Here is a 20,942-nt window from a genome sequence, read left to right as displayed (position 1 = left end):
TCTACAGTTCCACCACTACACTTGACTGTAATATAAAATAGTTAGAAGATGGAAGGTAAAATAGAGAGGGTTCTAAATAGAACCAAGTATCCACCATTTTAAGTCTATAAAAACAAAATTCCGTTTTAGGGTTCTAATGACAAACTACTCAACCTCTTCTCCAAAAGAAGACAGTGCCACCAGAACCCCTAATGGAATTAAAACCTTGTAGCTTTATAGTATACTTGTTACTTTTATGTGAGAAAGGACTTAAATGTATACCCCAAATTAAAAAACATAGTGAGAGAACCAGAAAAGTGCCACCCTGGCTAAACAAAGTAAAAGAAGCAGTGAGAGGCAAAAAGGCATCCTTTAAAAAGTGGAAGTTAAATTGTAGTGAGAAAAGAGTTTTCAGGGGGAATATAAGGGTGAAATTCATGGGCAGGTACCATAGGCCAGGGAAGGCTTAACCTCCCCTAATCCTGGCCATGGCCCTGCCCATGCTCCACTGGGAGGCCCCGCCCTCACTCCCCCTCTTCCTTGAAGCCAATGGCAGCTCAGCTCCAGCCAGTGGCCAGGGTGGCTCAGGCCAAGCTGGGGGCCTGGCTGGTGCCAGCCAGCAGCTCGGTGCTCGGGCTGCCCAGCGGCTTGGGGGTCTTCCGGCCATTGGCGGGCCGGGGCTCTGGCGGGGGGGGGGACATGTGGGGGTGAACTTGGGTGGAAGGGGCTTCACCCACTGCCCATGATGGAATTCACCCCTGTGGAGAGAGCCACACCAAAACAAAGGCCATCAAAATTGGTTTAAAGTGGTACTTAAGTGGTGTACAGGCCTCATACTGTGTACAGGGATGAGTTTCACCCTAAATGAAGGGTATGAAAAAAGTACAGACACAGTTGTGGGGGACAAAAGAGTAGAGACAATAATTTATCACACAGCAGCTGAGAAAGCACCCAGGTTTGGAAAGTCTACCATCACAATCCAGTCTGTCAAACTGAGTAGACTGCATGGCTGAGAAAATGTGTCTAATGCAGTCCTCATTAAACAAGAAGTTGTTACCCAGGTTAAGAAGGCATGTGCTGCACAGTGCAGACTGAAACATCAAATCTGGAACCAGGGTACAATTACACAAGGCCCAAGGCAATGAGTATTATTCTCTACTGATAGCCACCTTATCTCACACCTGGAAAACATAGGCAAGTTATCACCAGCACAAACGGATGGAAAAATTTCATCAATACGCCTTCAAGCTACTATGCAAATCAAGTGGCAAGATAATGAGGTTCTCTGAGAGAGCTGCACACGCTGCACTTAAGAGACACTTATCAAACACAGCTCTTAAGGTTAGCATATTTCAGGTTCCGCAAAAGAGGACACTGCAGAGAGAGGGGGAGTTGGAAGGAGGGTACAGTTGGGGGACCTGGAGGGGGTACCTGCGGCAGGGGTACTCACTGGAGGTGGGGGGCAGTGTCACTCCCTGTCATGGTGGCAGGGCGACTGGTGTGAGCCCAGGATGCAACAATAGCCATCAGTCAGCGCCTCCCTGCCAGACCCTCTCTCCGGGGCTGGGAACCTGGGCGGGCAGGATCCAGCAGCTGTGGCTGTAGGGCAATGGACCAATCAGCTGCTGATGCAGGGGTGGGACCAATCGGGAAGCAGACCATTAGGGGCTCTTTCCAAGCTGCAGCATCCAGTTGTGAAAAAATCCCAGGCATTGCCTGTTATTTGAAAAATTCTCCCGGACAGAAGATGGGGGCTCAAAAATGAGGCAATTTCTGGGAAAACCCGGATGTACTGTAATCCTAACAGCTTTATTGGACTGGACCTGCCCCTCACACAAGAGACACTATTCTCTCAAATGCTGAATAATACACTTACTGGGCAAAAGATAAATAGAGAGAAAACATTACTAAGATCTTAAAACAATTAAATTTCCCATTCTGACATAGAGCAACATGTGGGAAGCTACAGTGGCAAACCAGTTTGCCATGAAAAAGTAATACCCAAAGCAGAGAATCGGGAAGAGAAATGGATTGTTCAACAAGAGAAGAAGATACTTTACAAGCAGGGTACAAGTCACAGGCACAATTAGCAAACCATATTACTCTTCCCTGCCATATCCACCACTGCCACCATGTCAAGGTTCCTCCCCCACTCTGAACTCTAGGGTACAGATGTGGGGACCTGCATGAAAAACCTCCTAAGCTTATCTTTACCAGCTTAGGTCAAAACTTCCCCAAGGTATAAAATATTCCACCCATTGTCCTTGGACTGGCCGCTACCACCACCAAACTAATACTGGTTACTGGGGAAGAGCTGTTTGTACGCGTCCTTCCCCCCAAAATACTTCCCAAAACCTTGCACCCCACTTCCTGGACAAGGTTTGGTAAAAAGCCTCACCAATTTGCCTAGGTGACTACAGACCCAAACCCTTGGATCTGAGAACAATGAAAAAAACATTCAGTTTCTTACAAGAAGACTTTTAATAAAAATAGAAGTAAATAGAAATAAAGAAATCCCCCCTGTAAAATCAGGATGGTAGATATCTTACAGGGTAATTAGATTCAAAAACATAGAGAACCCCTCTAGGCAAAACCTTAAGTTACAAAAAAGATACACAGACAGAAATAGTTATTCTATTCAACACAATTCTTTTCTCAGCCATTTAAAGAAATCATAATCTAACACATACCTAGCTAGATTACTTACTAAAAGTTCTAAGACTCAATTCCTGGTCTATCCCCGGTAAAGACCAGCATATAGACAGACACACAGACCCTTTGTTTCTCTCCCTCCTCCCAGCTTTTGAAAGTATCTTGTCTCCTCATTGGTCATTTTGGTCAGGTGCCAGCGAGGTTACCTTTAGCTTCTTAACCCTTTACAGGTGAGAGGAGCTTTCCCCTGGCCAGGAGGGATTTCAAAGGGGTTTACCCTTCTCTTTATATTTATGACACCAAAGCAGAGAATCGGGAAGAGAAATGGATTGTTCAACAAGAGAAGAAGATACTTTACAAGCAGGGTACAAGTCACAGGCACAATTAGCAAACCATATTACTCTTCCCTGCCCAACCTATGAGAAAACCTCTGACATCATGGACTGGATCCTTTAACCCTCTAGGAGTTCACAGATGCTCTTTCCAAGCTAATTATCTTACAGAAGAAGATCAACAAACCACCTATGGATAGGTTTAGTCAGAAGCACTTGAATGCAGTTTCAAAGGTTATACTCTATTTTAATAATACTGTGGATATTTGAAAGAGAAGTACAGCATGTATTGAAAAGTCAGATCTGATGAATCCCAAATGGTTTACAAATTAAGCATTTGTTTGAGTCAAAATTTGTTTGAGGCAAAAATTTAAAGAGTCAAATGAACGTGTAAAACTTGGTGATATACTGGTGGCATGTTCCATCCCATAGGATGTTGTAGTTGTCAACCTGATGAGCTTGTATAAATCTTTGCTGGAATTATGCCTGTGATGCTGGCAGACAAGGTGCCAGCTCTTGCTGAGGCTTTAGACCTCAGCTGAGCACTGAAATTTATTGCTGGAAACCAGTCTGTTTCACCTCTGTGTTAGTATGGTTAAGATGGATATTGAATTTATAACAAGGTGTTTAGGGTTTAGACTTTATGAAATACATGTAAATTGCTGCATTCATTAATCTCACTTATATCTGTATCACATGCTATAAAGGAATATTTAACTTTTTGCTTTGTAACTGTACAAATATTTTCTCTGAAACTGTGAACCCACTCAGCAGGCATTGTCTCCTGCCTATCAGAAAGATCTATCAAAACTAAATGAGCCATTGTGGGACATCACAAAACAAAGACTGTTAACTTCCCGCTCATGCCCACGAAGAGGCTGTGTGCCAAAGGGTTTGTTCCATCAGCCTGAATGCTGGAAGGAAATAAAAATGGCTGACAAGAAAATTTTTTCATCTTTTGCTGTTCGGAGTCTCACAGGGCCATTGCTATGAAACAGAAGCAGAGATCCCCAAGGTCAAACTGGGTTAGTCCTAAAAGACATTCAGAGTTGACAGATTACTACAACTGTCACCTTTTGAAACCATAGGTTGTAATTTATTTGTGTATATATGCTTACCTGCTTTAAGCTTGTAATAACTCTCATTTCTTTTCTTAGTTAATAAATACTTACCAGTAGAGAAGTTTACTATAGGACTGGTTACAAATGTTGTCGTTAGTGTGAGATCTAAGGTATAAATTGACTTGGGGTAAGTGACCGGTCTTCTGGGACTGGGAGCAACCTGAATCTTTTGTGATCTTTTGTGTATCGCAACCATTTATCGCTAAATCCAGCTTGCCTGGGTGGCAAGATAGACTGGAATGCCCAAGGGGACTGTCTGTGACTCCATGGCAAGATAGTTATAGTGCTTTAGGAGTTCACTCTTTTTATTGGGTTGGGGAAATCTAATTATAGACCAGTTTGGAGTCTCTGCCCTGCTTCTTGACAGTCTGCCCTGAGGTTGGCACGCTCAGTCATGAGCCATTCATGTCAATGTCATTTGGGGGTTTTGATGTATCTGGGTATATACACACTCCCGGCTTCTCCAGCCTGCTGGCCCACATATATGGGGCTTAAGCCTAAGTAGATTTTATTACTTAACAGGCTGCACATCTCTACTCTGGCACTGGAAAACTGATGCTGAGTAAGCACAAAGAAAAACACCCTCTCTGAGAGAAATGGCTTTTCCAGAAGGGAGGATCCATCTGTGGGACACAACTTTGTTCTTTAACTTTATAAACGAAGAATTAAGTGAATCTTGCAGTTCGTTCACTAAGAAAAAAGCAGAACAAAAACAACCAGATTATCTACCTCAGTATTATGATGAAGCTGAAAGGGCTGAAAGCGAAGTTCAAGGAAAAAAGTATTATGGCTTGGGATTCCAATATCTGAATTTCATTCTTTGCAAACCCAAATCTCATTCCTACATAGAGACAACACAGGCTTTGATCAGTGTGAATGATCAATAAATTCCACCACTTTGTTTTAGTTCCTCGGGTTGACAATATACATTAAAGGGGGTTGATATAAGTTACACCATTTAAATCCAATGACAATCATAGTTCTGTTCACTTAGGGCCCGCGCGAAGGCTCACCGAAGTCAACGGGACTCTTAATTGATTTCAGTAAATTTAGATCAGCCCCTTAGGGTCCAATTGCTCAATGGAACTATTCTCATGAGTTACTATTCACCATTATGAGTACAGGGTCTACAATCAGATCATTAGAATACATACAGTGGCTGTACCCCAAGTTGACACAGAGCTGTCTTCACAACAGGGTTGACTGATATAGATTTAAAATAAAAAATAAATCTGATTTTATGTAAATCAGATTTTTGTATTTAAATATACTTCTCCTTTTAAAAGCAAATCTGTTTAAAATTAAATTTGAAATTATGATAATCTCTGTTAAATTGTAAACTTATAATAACCTATTAAAAACATCTAAGTAAATAAATAAAAATATGCTGCATTAATGAACCTTCCCCAAATTTTAATAAGTTAATGGGTGCTGCTTTTTGCTTATTTAGAGAATTAGGGGAAAACATCTTGAACTGTTGAGGTCCACTCAAACTTTATAAATATATTACAATGCCACATAATGCTTCAGTAAGTATATTCATTTCAGTCTTTACCCTGGAGAGAATGCTGGTATTTTAATTTTCCCAAATGTAAGTACTTTCATTTTCTGTGGTGCAGAAGAGCTTTTGCCTTAATTACTTTTGGTTCAGTTTAACTATCAGGTGCAGAGAGAAAGATTATTTTCTTCATTTGGACTAGATCACTCAAAGGAACGAAACTGACTGACAGTAAAAAAAGCAGGAAAGCTTGTTTTCCTCTTGGAATCTCTGAATAAAAACCAGATGGGAGGGGATGAACTCTAGTAATTCTAAAAACCTGAAGGATGCGGGGCCAGATTTTCAAAGACATTTAGGCACCTAAAGATGCAGATAGCTGGCTCATGGGATTTTCAAAAATACCTAAGTAGGTTAAGTACCTAACTCCCATTGATTTCAACATGAGTGAACACCAAACCAGGTTAAGCGCCTATCTACATCTTTAAGTACCTAAATACATTTGAAAATCTAGTTCATGCTAATCGGAAACAATCCATCAATTCGTGAACTACAGTTAATCCTTCCTGTGTTTAATAAATCAGTTCACAGAATCACAGAATACCAGGGTTGGAAGGGACCTCAGGAGGTCATCTAGTCCAACCCCCTGCACAAAGCAGGACCAATCCCCAACTAAATTATTCCAGCCAGGGCTTTGTCAAGCCTGACCTTAAAAACCTCAAAGGAAGAATATTCCATCACCTCCCTAGGTAACGCATTCCAGTGCTTCACCACCCTCCTAGTGAAAAAGTTTTTCCTAATATCCAACCTAAACCTCCCCCACTGCAACTTGAGACCATTACTCCTCGTTCTGTCATCTGCTACCACTGAGAACAGTCTAGATCCATCCTCTTTGGAACCCCCTTTCAGGTAGTTGAAAGCAGTTATCAAATGCCCCCTCATTCTTCTCTTCCACAGACTAAACAATCCCAGTTTCCTCAGCCTCTCCTCTAGTCCCCTAATCATTTTTGTTGCCCTCCGCTGGACGCTCTCCAATTTTTCTACATCCTAATTCTAGTGTGGGGCCCAAAACTGGACAGAGTACTCCAGATAAGGCCTCACCAATGTCGAACAGAAGGGAACGATCACGTCCCTCAATCTGCTGGCAATGCCCCTACTTATACATCCCAAAATGCCATTAGCCTTCTTGGCAACAAGGCCACACTGTTGACTCATATCCTGCTTCTCGTCCACTGTAACCCCTAGGTCCTTTTCTGCAGAACTGCTGCCTAGCCATTCGGTCCCTAGTCTGTAGCGGTGCATGGGATTCTTCCGTCCTAAGGTCAGGACTCTGCACTTGTCCTTGTTGAACCTCATCAGATTTCTTTTGGCCCAATCCTCTAATTTGTCTAGGTCCCTCTGTATCCTATCCCTACCCTCCAGAGTATCTACCTCTCCTTCCAGTTTAGTGTCATCTGCAAACTTTCCGAGGGTGCAGTCCACGCCATCCTCCAGATGATTAATGAAGATACTGAACATAACCGGCCCCATGACCAACACTTGGGGCACTCTGCTTGATACTGGCTGCCAACTAGACATGGAGCCATTGATCACTACCCGTTGAGCCCGACGATCCAGTTAGTTTTAAACGCGAAACATATTTTGATTAATTTACCTTTTTCTTCTTAAGTACCCAGCACATTTAAAGTAGTTTTAACTAATAATAATAATTTTAAAAAGTTGTTCTTGTGCATTTTTAATTGAATTCCAATTTCCATCCAAATGCAGCTTGACACAAATCTGGAGTAAAAAAATTAAGAAATGCATCATCCACCATTTTCTAATAAAAATTGGAATAAATGTGTATTAAGCTATAACATTACTTAAATAAATGTGTATAAATAGAGGGAATCTTCCTGGTTAGCAAAAAGTACCACCAAATTTAGTGTAAAGGCTTTAGTTAGTTGCAAATCAACATATTGTAATGGTTACCAACCAATGAGAATAAACCTTCCTTTAGGCATATAAAAACAACAGATTCAGAACAAGATTAAAATCAGTTATTTAAATCAAGATTTCCTGCTTGCTGATTTAAATTATTTTTTTTAAATCAGTGTTTTAAATCACTTTGATTTAAAAATCAATCCACCCTGCTTCACAATATTATAGTATAGGCTCAGAAACGTTGCCTCACATACTATTATGTTCCTTGTAGACAATATCTTGTGAGCTGGAAAAATTTCAAAGTAATAGATCCAGGGATAAAAACAGGGTCCGCTTCTCATTCCTCAGCATCACATCACTCTTACTACAGTAACAGAACAACTCCAAGCAAAGTTCAGCCCTCTGAAGCAAGCACTATATCAACCATATCCTACTAAGACAATAGAAACCAGTCATGGAACATTCCCTTGCATTATTCACCATGACAGCATTCATCATCACCTGTTTTGGCTTTTGATGCCACAGCCATGGAAGAGGGTGGGAAAGTGAAATTTCAGACCATTAACTGGAAGCTTTTTGCCTGCACAGTGCCCCAGTTCAGGAACACAAGGTAAGTTTACTTAGGAGCAGCTCTTTCTCCTCCTTGTTGGAGATGCAGCATATATTCCTATTAGTGCTGGCCTCAGACAAATAGCTGAGACGACGGCCATGTTCTCACCCTGCTTGGCCATATGCCTTTTAGAGTGTGCATATCTGCTGTATTGCCAGTCTCAAGCATTCCAACCTCATGAGGCAGACTTCAAAAAATCATGGAGGTTGGCTTAAGCAGCATGGAAAGAAATAGAAAGAACGATCTTTTCATTTGCCCTCTGGCTTTTAAGACTTTATGATGCACTTAGGTCATGTTTTCAAGCTTTTCTCCAAACCATGAAGGTTAGAACTGTACTTTGTTTTAAATGAAAGCTGAGATTTTCATGAAGTCTCCCAATTCCAGCATCTGGGGCTTTAAGAAAACATAAGAAATGTCACAAGACTTGCAATAAAACAGAGCAGGGAATACTGCAACAGACTCCATGACCATGCTCATTACCTCCTGTGCCGGGGTTAAGGGAGCAGAATTCCCGGGGCTTCCCTTGTGAAGTGCGGTTGAGAGCAACCATTCATTTCTGATCAAAGAATCCATAGTAAACTTCCTGGAGATTCCTCTCTCCTACATGGGTTATTTCCACACAGGAGAACACAGGGCCCAGCATGAGGACAATGTAAATATAATCATGCTTTAAGCATAAATACATCCATGAGCAGCCTAACATCTATTGGGAAACCAGGGATGTTGTTACAGCAACCTTTTGGGCATTAAAACGGTTTTTCTGAAGCTCTTTTCTTTTTTGTTTAAAAAGTAGTAGCTTCAAGAGTTCGCTGCAAAGTACCAATTGCAACTTACTTTGTAATTCAAACATAAAGCATATCTTTCTTAGTGGCGACTGATGATTTTCTAAACCATTGCTATATATTGTACATACATATAACTTTAAACAGATTTGTAGCCAGTTATAAAAGCACAATACAATAATGAGAGTTCCTACCTTTTTCAGGAACCGGACTCCATAGGTAAATATATAAAGGTAAAATGTAAATCTCCACCTGCAAAAGGTAAAATAGATTGACTCTATGATATTAAGTTTACATATTTTGCAGCACAACATCTTATCTCCCATTACAACACAAGTTTAATGCACAACAACCAATCAACATAAATTCTTTTCATTCAGAAGATTGTTTCTAGTCACTAGGGCTTTGATTCAGCAAAGTTCTTGAGGACATGCTTAAGTCTTGCTGAAATAAATGGGAATCAAGCACTTGCCTAAAGTTAAGCACGTGCCTAAGTGCTTTCCTGAATCAAAGCCCTAGTATTCTGTCTTTTTATGCAATTAAGTTCTTTAGGATATATTTGCTTTCTTTGGCCCAAGCTGCAGGGAGTTTTGCCTGAGTGAGAATTGCAAGATTGGGTCTTTGCCTACAAAGCAACTATTAAAGCACCAAATTCTGGCTGATTTCCATATGTTCAAAGAGCTTTTATTTTCATTTTAAACTTAATACATAGGATAAAACCTTCCCTGTTGTCAGACCAGTACAAGCAACTAGGGAAGACATAAATACCTCCCAACAGTGCTTTTAAAACTACTTGCCCTTCTCATAGCTCAGCACTAACAAAAGAGTATTTTATGTTTTCAGCAACTAAAATATGAGGTTTGTTAGATTATAAAAATGTGCCCTGCTGTAGGGAACAGCATCACGCAAGTGAGACTGGAGCTCTGTAATGGGCTCTAACTACTAGCTCCTGGGGTAGGGAATGGCTTTTCCCCCCAAACGTCTCAGGTGAACAGTTGATAATCACACCTGCAAATCCACATACAGTTGGCTGCTCCCCAAAGGTTTTGTTATTATTACTTATATGATATAGAAGCTCCTAATTAAAGAATGTTACTAACTTTTCCAGTCCCCCATAACCTTGACACAGCAAGTCTGTCTCTCGGGGGCTTCTTAGGGAAAGGCAGGGAAAGCACAGATTAGAACCTGGGGTTGAGGGCTGCACTAGTGCAGCTGTAGTGCTTAGTGAAGACGCCACCTACGCCGATGGGAGAACTTCTCCCACTGGCATAAGTATTCCATCTCCCCGAAAGGTGGTAGCTATATGGACAGGAGAAGCCCACCCATTAACATAGTGCTGTCTACACTGGGTGTTAGGTTGGAATAACTGCGTTGCTCAGGGGTGGATTTTCCACCCCCCTGAGCGATGCAGTTACAGCGACATAAGTTGGTAGTGTAGACCAAGCCTGAGATGCAACAGAAAGCCCAACCAAAGTCCCAGCTGCACCAGGGGAGCCTGACCCACCTAACGATGTAAAGGTAAATCAGCCTGAACCAGACACCATCTGCCTAGGAGGCAGGTGCCAGACCCAACAGAGGACAGAGCCAAACAGATCCAATCCAGCCAGAGACAAAATTAGGAAGGAAGGAAGCCAGCCAGAATGGACCTGTGACTGATTATCTGCTGACCCCAGGGCCTAGGACCCCAGTGTCAGAAAATACAAGTCACTGGGAAGTGGATGGAGATCTGGGCAACACAACATAACTTCTGGAGAACATTGCTGGATACCCAGGGGGGCAGGTGTGGCTACACACATGGGAGGTTGTAAAGGAGCGGACTCACCCCTGCGGCACCTCCTGCTGATCATTAGGAATTAGCTCTTTTCCAGCATGGACCACCCTCTACAGGCCGGTGATCCGTACAGCTCTGGCCCCCGTGTCCCTCATCGACCTCGGTGCCCCTTTCTCTGGGGTTCTGCCCCCTGGCAGAACCCCCACACTCTGCCTCTGGGTCTCCCCTTCCTGGGGAACCCCCAACCCACTGTCCCCACCTTGCTTCAGTCTGAGCTACTGCCAGTCATCACCAAGCCCCACTCCCTGGGGCAGACTGCAGTGTAAAGGCCACTCATCATAGGCAAGGGTGTTCAGACTGGTTGCCTTCCTCCACCTCCCAGTACCTCTATGGGCCGTGGACCAGGCCTTACAGCCTGGAGCACTTCTGCTCAGCCTGCTCCTTCCCCAGCACTCTACCACCCTCAGTACCCTGCCAGGCAGACAGCCAGGCCCTGCTCTCTCCTAGCCTGGAGAGAGACCCTTGGGTCTCTGGTCTTACAGCCTTTTTATACAGGCCAGCTGGGGCCTGATTGGGGCATGGCCCAGCTGCAGCTGCTTCCCCAATCAGCCATCCCCAGCCACAGCCTTCTGCAGGGCTGCTTTTAACCCCTTCTATTTTAGGAGCAGGGTAGCCACCCTGCCACAGAGGTAAACACCAGTGGCTTTTCAGTTAGTGATGCTTACAGCAGGCATAGTGTCATAGGGTGACAGTGGCCCTCTAAGAGGAAAGAGGCCACTGCACCTGTGACTTGTCAGCTATCTCCTAACTGAGCTTTAAGAGAAGGCAACTAGGCCATATAAGTGGCAGAGCACAACAACAGAGTCAGTCAGTCAGGAAAAGGGCAGAGGAGAGATGCATGGTTCAATCAGAAAAAGGGCAGGTGAGAGCTACTGGACACAAGGAAACTGCAGGAGATCCTTTAAGGAAGCTGTAGATGGTTCCTGGGGGAAGGCTGAAGAGCAGCAGAGAGTTTTGCTGGGTGACCTCCCCAAGCCAAAAAGCCAGAGTTGGAGAAGGCTGAAGGCCAATGAGCAGATGAGACAGTTGCCTGCTGGCTTCTAAGCCGTACAGCCAAAGCCAAGGGCTGGAGAGAGCTGAAAGGAGGGGAGCAGTGGAGGGGCTTGCTCACTGACACTTCCATGCCAGAGAGAGGGAGCCAGTAGGTGGCAGAACGCTGAGAGCCAGGGTGGTCCCATGGGGAAGAGTGGGATTGCACTCCAGATGGAAGGGCTAGGGTGGTTTTTCTGGTAAAGGTACAGGAGAGGATCAGATAAGAGCCCAGATAAGGTGGAAGACACGAGAGGATGGCATGTGCTGTGTCGATGGACTATAGGATGTGGAATTTTAAGGACTATATACACTGGGTACTAGAAATGCAGTATGTTTGGGGACTTTATAGACTATTTTGAATTCTGTTTTCATAATAAACCAACACCCAGAAAGGTATTATTAGATAGGAGAGCTGTCATGGAGTTACTGGGGACTCTAAAGGAGGAAAACTGAGGAAGGTATACTGGTTGTGCCTCGGCCTGCTGCAGAAGGGCCCTTAAGGTTGGACCACCTTGTGACAAATAATTTGGGCTCAGCTTGGACTAATTTAAATCACTGGATTTTAATCATAATTTAAATTGGCAAGAAGGAAACCTTGATTTAAATCCTGTTTCGTATTTGTACTTTTTAGTTATTTTCGTAAGGAAAGGTTGATTCTCATTGGTTAGTAATCATTAAAACATGTTATTTATGACTAAATACAGCCTTTACATTAATTTTGGTGCTTCTTTTTGCTAACTGGGAAGATACAATATATCCATTCACATTTACTTAAGTAATTATATAGTTTGTTACATTTATTCAGATTTCTAATTTTCACATTTTTTATTAAGTTAGCACATGGTGCATTTACTAAATGATTACATTTTTACTTGTGTTTTGTGTCAAGTGCTATTTGGATTGGAATTTAAACTCAATAAAAAACAATTTTTGTTAAATCTACTTTTATAGTGTTGGATACATAAACTTTGTTAAGTTTTTTTATCAAAATGTGTTTGAATTTAAAACTGGTTTATTAAATGAAGTATTTTATGTAGGTAATGAACTGATTACTTCTGGTAAGCGTGTCTTTCAAGATTTTAGAACCTTGTAGATCTCATTCTCTCACACCTAGTTTTTATTCATAGTTTAGAAAAAGAAAACAAGTCTTTATCAGCTCCCCATTGGTTTCTTAACTTTGAATGAACTAGACATTGAATTGAAGTAGCTGAAATGAAGAAAATATTCTCTCTACCTGCAGAAGAGGCTACTTTCACCAAAAGCTGTTTTTTCAATAAACAGGCTCCAGTTGCTTCCAGCTGTTCAGGGATTTGACTTTCTTTAAAACATGGCAGCAGATATGTACTGCTAAGTATTTTTGTATTTAATTTAAATTATTAATTGCTTATAAGTAGTTTAGGCCTTGATATAGGATGTCACTTTAATATTAAAATAGAATTTTAAAAAAATATTTATGTTTAAAAAATCCTGAGTGTCATTAACAAGCGATACAAACATGTACTGGAGGAAAGAGCTAGTGGATACTGGAGCATGAAACATCTCTAGTAAAATGTACTATTTACTGTCTTCTGTCTGCTCAGTAAAATTGTTTGGTTGCTGTTAATTGCCCCAGAAGCATTTTAGTGCATTTTTGGAGAAATGATTCTAGGGAAGGCACATTGCTTTGTTTAAGGGGAGTTCAGGCTACCAGCATACAAGCAACTAAAAGGAAAGATCAGATCTAGTTTACAAAAATATAATGAAGGATAAATTGGGCAGAAAGTGTCTGTTAAAATGTCAGTGAGATTCAAAATGTGACTAGTCTAGCTGAACAGAAGCAGCCTCTTGTTCATCTGTAAGATACAGAGCTGCAGAGATGAAATTGCTTAATTGGTATTACACAAATATTGGTCCTCCCACAAGCTCGGTACTACCAGCAACATAGTGTGTATCTTTCATGTTGCCACATTCCCCCGAAACTATTGCACAAACTGAGGATTCGGATAAAGAATGTCACCTCTGGTTTTGGAAAGTCTTCAAATCATGTGCGGGCAGAAAATAGCCAGGATAGCAAGATGAAGGAATGTAAATTTCCTCATGAGCCAGGTCCTGGGACAGTGAACCCTGCTCCATAACTGCCAAGTCATGCAATTCATGTGGTGGAGTTTGCAAGACTTTGCCAATGCAAAAATCAATCAATCAAGGGGAATAATTCATAGCTATCATGTTTTACTCCATGGAAAATATTACTGCTGACGCCCTTCCCCTTCCTCCACTGCCCAGCCCCCTCTCACTCTCATACCAAATCTGAGCAGTTACAATAACTTCCTTTCAGTGATAGCTGTCTGCTGTAACAACCCCTCCCAAAATGATCTTTGTTGCATTTTTTCTCAAGGCAAAGTTCATAAAATTCCTGTGCACCTTGTGTACGAAAGCCACGCTACTCCATGGAGGCTGAAAAAGCCTCTCCTTCAAGCGATTCATAGACTTCTGACATATGTTCAAGGTGAAGTTTTAAATGGTTGACCTCTGGGGCTCCACCATTCACACAGTTCTCCAAGGAGGCTTCTTTTGCTTAGCCCTGCAGAAGGCCAAGGAAACCTGTGACTGCCGCATGTTGCTGCAGCAGCCACTGCAGAGAAAGAAAACTTTTTACCCTCAGATGTGCAAATCCAGAAACACTGACTTCCAGTTGTGAATGTGCACCACGTTTTTCATGGGGCCCATTATTTTGAAGACAGAACACTGAATCATCCTGAAGTCTAATGAAAGACAGCACAAAACTCCCACTGACTTTAGTGGTGCAAGGACCTCACCTATATTCTTATTACACAAAACCAGGCACCAGAATTCATGATAAATTCTATTCACAGTGAAAAGAAAAAAAAGTACTCGTGGCACCTTAGAGACGTGCCACAAGTACTCCTTTTCTTTTTGCGGATACAGACTAACACGGCTGCTACTCTGAAACCTATTCACAGTGAGTTATTCAACAACCTATAGGGCTGCACAAGTTGTTAGAAAGAAAAATTGTTTCAAAGACTGGCAGAATCTGCATCAATCAACTCTTGCAGTAAATTACTCCGTTAGCTTTAGTAGAAGAATGTCTTAAGCTTGTTCTCCGAACATGTGAAACAGAACTGCAAAAGGTTTTCTGTTACTCCATGTCAGGCAGCTTTCAAAGGAAATTTTCCCTGGTTTAGCACCAAGGATGAAATCTTGATCCCCTACATAAAGCTCATAGGCTCTCTCACACCATTTATGTATAGTCCTACATTGGTTTATTGTTTCAATTAACAGTAAAAACACTTGAGACCACTGTCGGGGTAGACACATTCATATTAGTTATATAATTAATAATATCAATGTTAATAACCTGAATTCATTTAGGTTTGAAAGAAAAATAATGTAACTGGTTTAGCTACTTAAATAATCAATTGACTAACAATTAACATACAGTATTCAGTGAAGCTTAACTGCTGCACGGTCTACTATACAGTCAGCAAACATCAATGACCTTACTAATCAGTTGGTATTTAATTGATATCTGTCTTATTAAATCTAAATAAATACAATTATTAATACTACATGTGTGTTAAATATAATTAATATATACTGAGCACTCTAAAAATCTCCATTCAATCTATAGTGGAGATGGTTTAAAGTGAGGTCTATGAACCACTGTAGCCTGAAGAAATATACGGACAGCAACCTGATATTAGCACTTTTCCTACAAACAGTCTTAAAACTGGAAAAGACATGATCAGTGTGTCAGCTGACAGACCCATCAGTAACTAAGTTGTGGATTTACCACTAGCCCTGAGCAAGAGGCTGCACGTAGCTGTGCTGCCCCAGGAGCAGGCCAGTGATTGAATTATGATTCAGTTCTGTGCCTGGTTTCTTATCTTGCTCAACAGAGGAAGTAATCTGAGTCAGCTCTGTACTTCAAGCAGATTATAACCCCCTCCCTGTCGGGCCATGGTGTGGAAAAGAGAGTAGCAGTAACATTCTCTCCCACTGTGCCATGACCCATGATGAGGGTAGCTCATGCCAGGGAGTGTTAGCATTGTTACCAATCCATAATGAAGCCAGCCTGAAGTAGGTCTATGGATGCTCTCGTAGTTAACTTGAAAGTTAGTTTGCTCTAAATGGGTCACCAATTCCATGACAGATTAAACAATTTCTGGGAATATACTAAAGGTCTGTATTACAGAGGAGGGGCGGGGGTGGAACAGGACTCCTAAAAGATTGCCAGTGGTGTTATACCTTAAATTATCAACCAATAGCAGAACAAGGGAACCTGAAGGGTTTCTCCAAGAAAGATATGTTTGGAGGCGGAAATGACTTTTTATAAATGAGCTACCTCATTAGGGCTGGTTCATAACAAATAATTGGCTCAATTCTTGCAATTCATTACACATTTTGCCGGACAAAGGCAAATGTTTTATGGCTCTGCAAACTGAGGTGTTGTATGGGCTGCAGACTGTGAATGGATGCATCAAAAACATTTTGCAAGTCATCTGACACAGGAGAAATGGGTTTTCTTGGTTCTGTTAGAGGGTAAAAAAGCAGCCTTGTGTTTAAGTTCTGTCATTATGACTGTTTGTTGGTGTCAAACATAGATAGTACACAGATGTTCCATCCTCTTTGGAACACAGGGGTTCCAAAGAGGATGGCTCTAGACTGTTCTCAATGGTAGCAGATGACAGAACGAGGAGTAATGGTCTCAAGTTGCAGTGGGGGAGGTTTAGATTGGATATTAGGAAAAACTTTTTCACTAAGAGGGTGGTGAAACACTGGAATGCGTTACCTAGGGAGGTGGTAGAATCTCTTTCCTCGGAGGTTTTTAAGGTCAGGCTTGACAAAGCCCTGGCTGGGATGATTTAACTGGGAATTGGTCCTGCTTCGAGCAGGGGGTTGGACTAGATGACCTTCTGGGGTCCCTTCCAACCCTGATATTCTATGATTCTATGTTACCAAACCCTGCATCAGTCAGTGTCTCTGTGAACCAAAGCCCTAAGCTGGCTTTGCTCACACTATTGATAAAGAGTTTGTAAAGGTTTAAATTATTAGGTGTTTTAATAAATAGTTAATTGTTATAGGGTGCTAGAGTCTATCAGGTCAACAGGCTACTTATAACCATCTATAAAACTCTATATTGATGTGCTTATAACCATCCGAAAATACATAATACCCATGTCTGCAATATGTTTATAACACCTGTTTATAAACCCTTTATAAATAATATAAACTTCCATTTATAAATAAAAGTGTGCCCCTGTTTTGAAAAAACATTTTGTCTATCATCTGGTTTGCTCTTTGCCTGGTGTGAAGATACTGGGTTAAATCCTGACCTCACTGAAGTCAATGGCAAAATTCCCATTGACTTCAAAGGGGGCCAGATTTCACCACCAAGCCTAATTCTCTTCTCACATGCACCAGTTTCATTGTGGTAGCAGTCCTGATTTACAGCAGTAAGAAGTGAAATGAGCCTACTTGACTGGCTACCATGTAGGTTGCATACTGAGAGTTTATCCTCTTGATTTAATACCAGATACTTCTCATCTCATTGTCAAGCCTTTACATTATGTCAGTTGCCTTCTTCATCACATGCCTATGTAGCTGGGGGCTGTAACAACTCATATCCTCTGTGTATCAGGCACAGAGAGGGGCCTGTAACACACACTCACTGATGGGTTACATACTCCCCCTCCTCAAATGAGGCTCATACTCGGCCTTTGAGGCCCATAGCTGTTTGAATCCTGGATGAGACCCCACTTATATGATGACTGCTGTCTTGGCTGACGTACTGGGGAGTGAACCAAGGACCTCCAAAGCTAGCTGCTACAGGCTATGTGAAAGAGCCAAGGCTCTTCAGCTGGGGCTGTAACAGACTCCTATCCTCTGTCAATTGTAACACATTCGCCAGTAACTTACACATTCTCACTTCTTACACTTGTGTTCTCCTTTTCTCTATTTCCCTTTTTTCTCCTCCCAATTTTCTCTCCACTCATTGTTCCCCTCCAACTCCCCCCACTCCCAGATTCACATGCTATCATGTTGTTCCCAAAGCTCAGAACTGCTTCCCATTTCCAGCCCTGTTCTTCCTTCAAATCCTTCCTTATATTTGACTCCTTCTAACTCTCACAACAACCCCTGTCCCTCCACCAGCTTCATAACCCATCTGTTACACTTCACATTTTTTCCATCAATAAATAAGGAAATATTTCACCTACCACACCATGAGTAATAAAAATAATTTGCTAACTTTAACATGCACCAACAAGAGAATTAAGAAGCTTATGAGAATTATCAAAGTGTAATGCTGACACAAATCAAAAATTAGCATCTTTTTAATTTTGGAATTTTTGATACTACAGAACTTAACCTTTGCACAAAATTCCTCATTCTGATCCACCTGGCAGCACTCATTTGGCATTCTGTTTTCTCCCTGTTGTACATAGGCAGGTCTCCTATTAACTTTAATGGACTATTCACCCAGCTACCGAGAACAGAACATCAAAGCAGAGATCTCTTATCAGTAAATCCTTTCCACTGGTTTGTTTCTGAGACAGGAAGGTTGTTTGCCTCGCTACCAAAAATAAGACAAGACACATGCTGAAACATGCAGCTTCTTCCACAAGTGCTTTAGAAGCTGGTGGTGTATATGATCCAATATAGTGTATTTTGCAATTTGTATCCCCAGCTGGAGAGTTAAGCAACTTTGGTTTGGGACATTAGCTTTCTTGTCAATTGGCCGATTTGATTAAGAAATCAAACTCTTATCTAAACGCGAAATCAAAATAACAAACCAGTTTAAAGGATATACCCTTAACCCTTTGGAGCATATTTAGGGCCATATCAAGCCATTTCCATCGTGTGGACAACATTTTAGCAGAGTGTTTGTCTCATAGGCCACCTCTCTTCCTAATCACAGTCCCACATCCCTGTGCCAATTACAGCAATTGCCACTTGGAAAAGGAAAGTATTTATGTATTCTTGTACCCCGTAGTATGCAACATCTCGGTGTCCTTCAGGACACAGCACAAATCTATATAGCACATCTTTTAAAAGAGGTGTTTAGAAACCTAATTATTCTGTAGAAGAGAATGAAAACATCTCTCTTCCACAGGTTCAGAACCCATCCAGAAAGTGCATCTGTCTCTCTGGACATCATGTGCTGTCTCCTAAAGTCTTGCCTACCTCTGTTCTTTCTAACCAAGTTAGCTTTGTATGGTATGATATTACAAGTGTGACAATATCACTGATGCCAAGCGCTCCATCCATCCAATTCTTTTGGCATCCCAAAGCTTCTCTTAGGATATATTGCTGTATTTTGTTGAGCCTGGTTAGCTACTACTAGATGCACAGAGAGTTGATAAATATTCCCCATCACACCTCTCAAGCCACTAAAGCGAAAGTAGCTCTGCTGATTTGGATTGGCATGTTCCTGCAAATGGTAAACAGGTTCATGCACTAGGGCGGCTTCTTAGACAGCTGAAGTGATTTGAAGAAGTAACCCTACTGCAGAAAGATTGATTTCTTTTAAAGCATGCAAAGGAGCAGACACTATATATTGAGAAACCATCTTTGCCTTTCTATTACATTTTATGGTTTAAAGTTTGGCTGACTTATGACTTTCCTCTGGGCTGATGTTTTAAACAGTTATTTAATATTTAATGTTACAGCACCACTCAGGACCACTACTGTCCTACATCTTCATTCTCAACATGCAAATGCAGCTCTGAAAATATTAAGAGCAAAATTTAGTAGTGCAGAAAAATGAAAAGAAAAAAAAAACCCAGCACTAAATGATCTAAAGCAATGCAATGTTATAAATAATACAGCATGTTTGTATAATTACACCAGGAAAGATGTACTGTTTAATAGGTGTTTTCATAGTTCTTTCTATGTTATGTTGCCCTGGATGGTTTAATGGTTATATAACTGGTCTGGCAATAAACTTCAAGGTCAACATGAAGTAAACCTTTGATAAGGTCTCAGAGATCCATTAGTCTAACCAAATATAACTCTACAAAGATGCACTCGCATCTGGAAAACTCATGGGATGAGTGCCTAGAAAACACAGACTTAATTGCCAGGCAGTCATCTTTACATTCTGATTGATAGGACTGGCTTCACCTTTAGTGATGCTCATTGCACAAAAGTTACACAAGCCCATGAATCTTTCAACGTTCCCTGGACTTCACTTTCTGTGTGTGCAGCAAGGAGCTCTTTCTAGTACCCTGGACCAGGAGTTCTCTAACTTTTCCTCCTACTGTAGGCCATATGTCTTTATGGCAAGACTGATTAAAGGAACACCTCTCATCTGCAAGCACACAGACCATCTCTTCTCCCATTCATGATTGCATAACATTCCTGTAGCAATCACAACCCTTTTTTCATGTTCATCTGTAACACAATAGGTTTTTTGTTCCTTAAAAAAAAAATTAATTTCATTGTCTCTGTTCGCTCTTCAATTTATTTTCTTCATCTATTCTGGAGGACTGCATTTACTCCGTCTATTCCCCTGCATTATGTCCACGATCTGTTGTCCCTTTGTTTTGATTTACCAAGGGAAAAATCACATGTACATTTACTTGAACAGATGAAGACAAATAACTGTCACACTGCCTCAGATTTGATTTTTAAGAAAATGAGCATGTGCCTTAGCCCTCAAGATTTCAAGCAAACTACAAAAGAAACAGTAATAAGGGATTTCTATAGCAGGTTTCATGAAAAAGCAGTGCCCTCAGGGTAGCGTGAGAATAAAACTTAACAGGCCAGAACACCAGGAAATCTACCAAGAAACACCAGACAGCCAAGCCTTACTCATTCATTTTAAAGTATCCAAGTAATTGAGCACAAGTAACTGATTTTAGAATGGGCATTAAATACTTCCAAATATCATTTCTGCAGTATCTTGTATTGAAAATATTTCATAGCCTGTAGCCACAAATTTTCATCATGTTTTGAAGGGTTGATTCTAGAAGATCATTCATGTGAGTAACTTTGTTTACATAAGTTGATCCATTACTTTCAATCCCTAAATCCCTTGGAGATTCTACACCAAATTCATTCTGGAATCTAACAAAATATTCTGTATTTGCACCTTTTTCAGAATTCACTGACCCTGACTTCTTGGGTCTCAAGGCGTCAAAGTGCAAAACATTAGTCTGACTTGCCAAATATTGGCGAGACAAGGT

The 20,942-nt window shown here is 41.3% G+C and overlaps 1 protein-coding gene across 5 annotated transcripts in view; it reads right to left on the bottom strand.

Moving 5' to 3' along the window:
- Positions 1-20,942, bottom strand: part of CERS6 (ceramide synthase 6) — a 317,612-nt gene that overhangs the window by 103,404 nt on the left and 193,266 nt on the right. For all 5 annotated transcript variants that reach the window (XM_073305741.1, XM_073305736.1, XM_073305737.1 and 2 more), the window contains exon 4: positions 9,089-9,146. In XM_073305741.1, coding sequence (XP_073161842.1) covers positions 9,089-9,146 — 58 coding nt within the window. The remainder of the gene's footprint in view (positions 1-9,088; positions 9,147-20,942) is intronic.

Source organism: Lepidochelys kempii, chromosome 11, assembly GCF_965140265.1.
Source record: "Lepidochelys kempii isolate rLepKem1 chromosome 11, rLepKem1.hap2, whole genome shotgun sequence".
NCBI lineage: Eukaryota > Metazoa > Chordata > Testudines > Cheloniidae > Lepidochelys > Lepidochelys kempii.
Note: the sequence above shows the minus strand (reverse complement) of the source record. Positions and strands in the feature narration are given on the sequence as shown.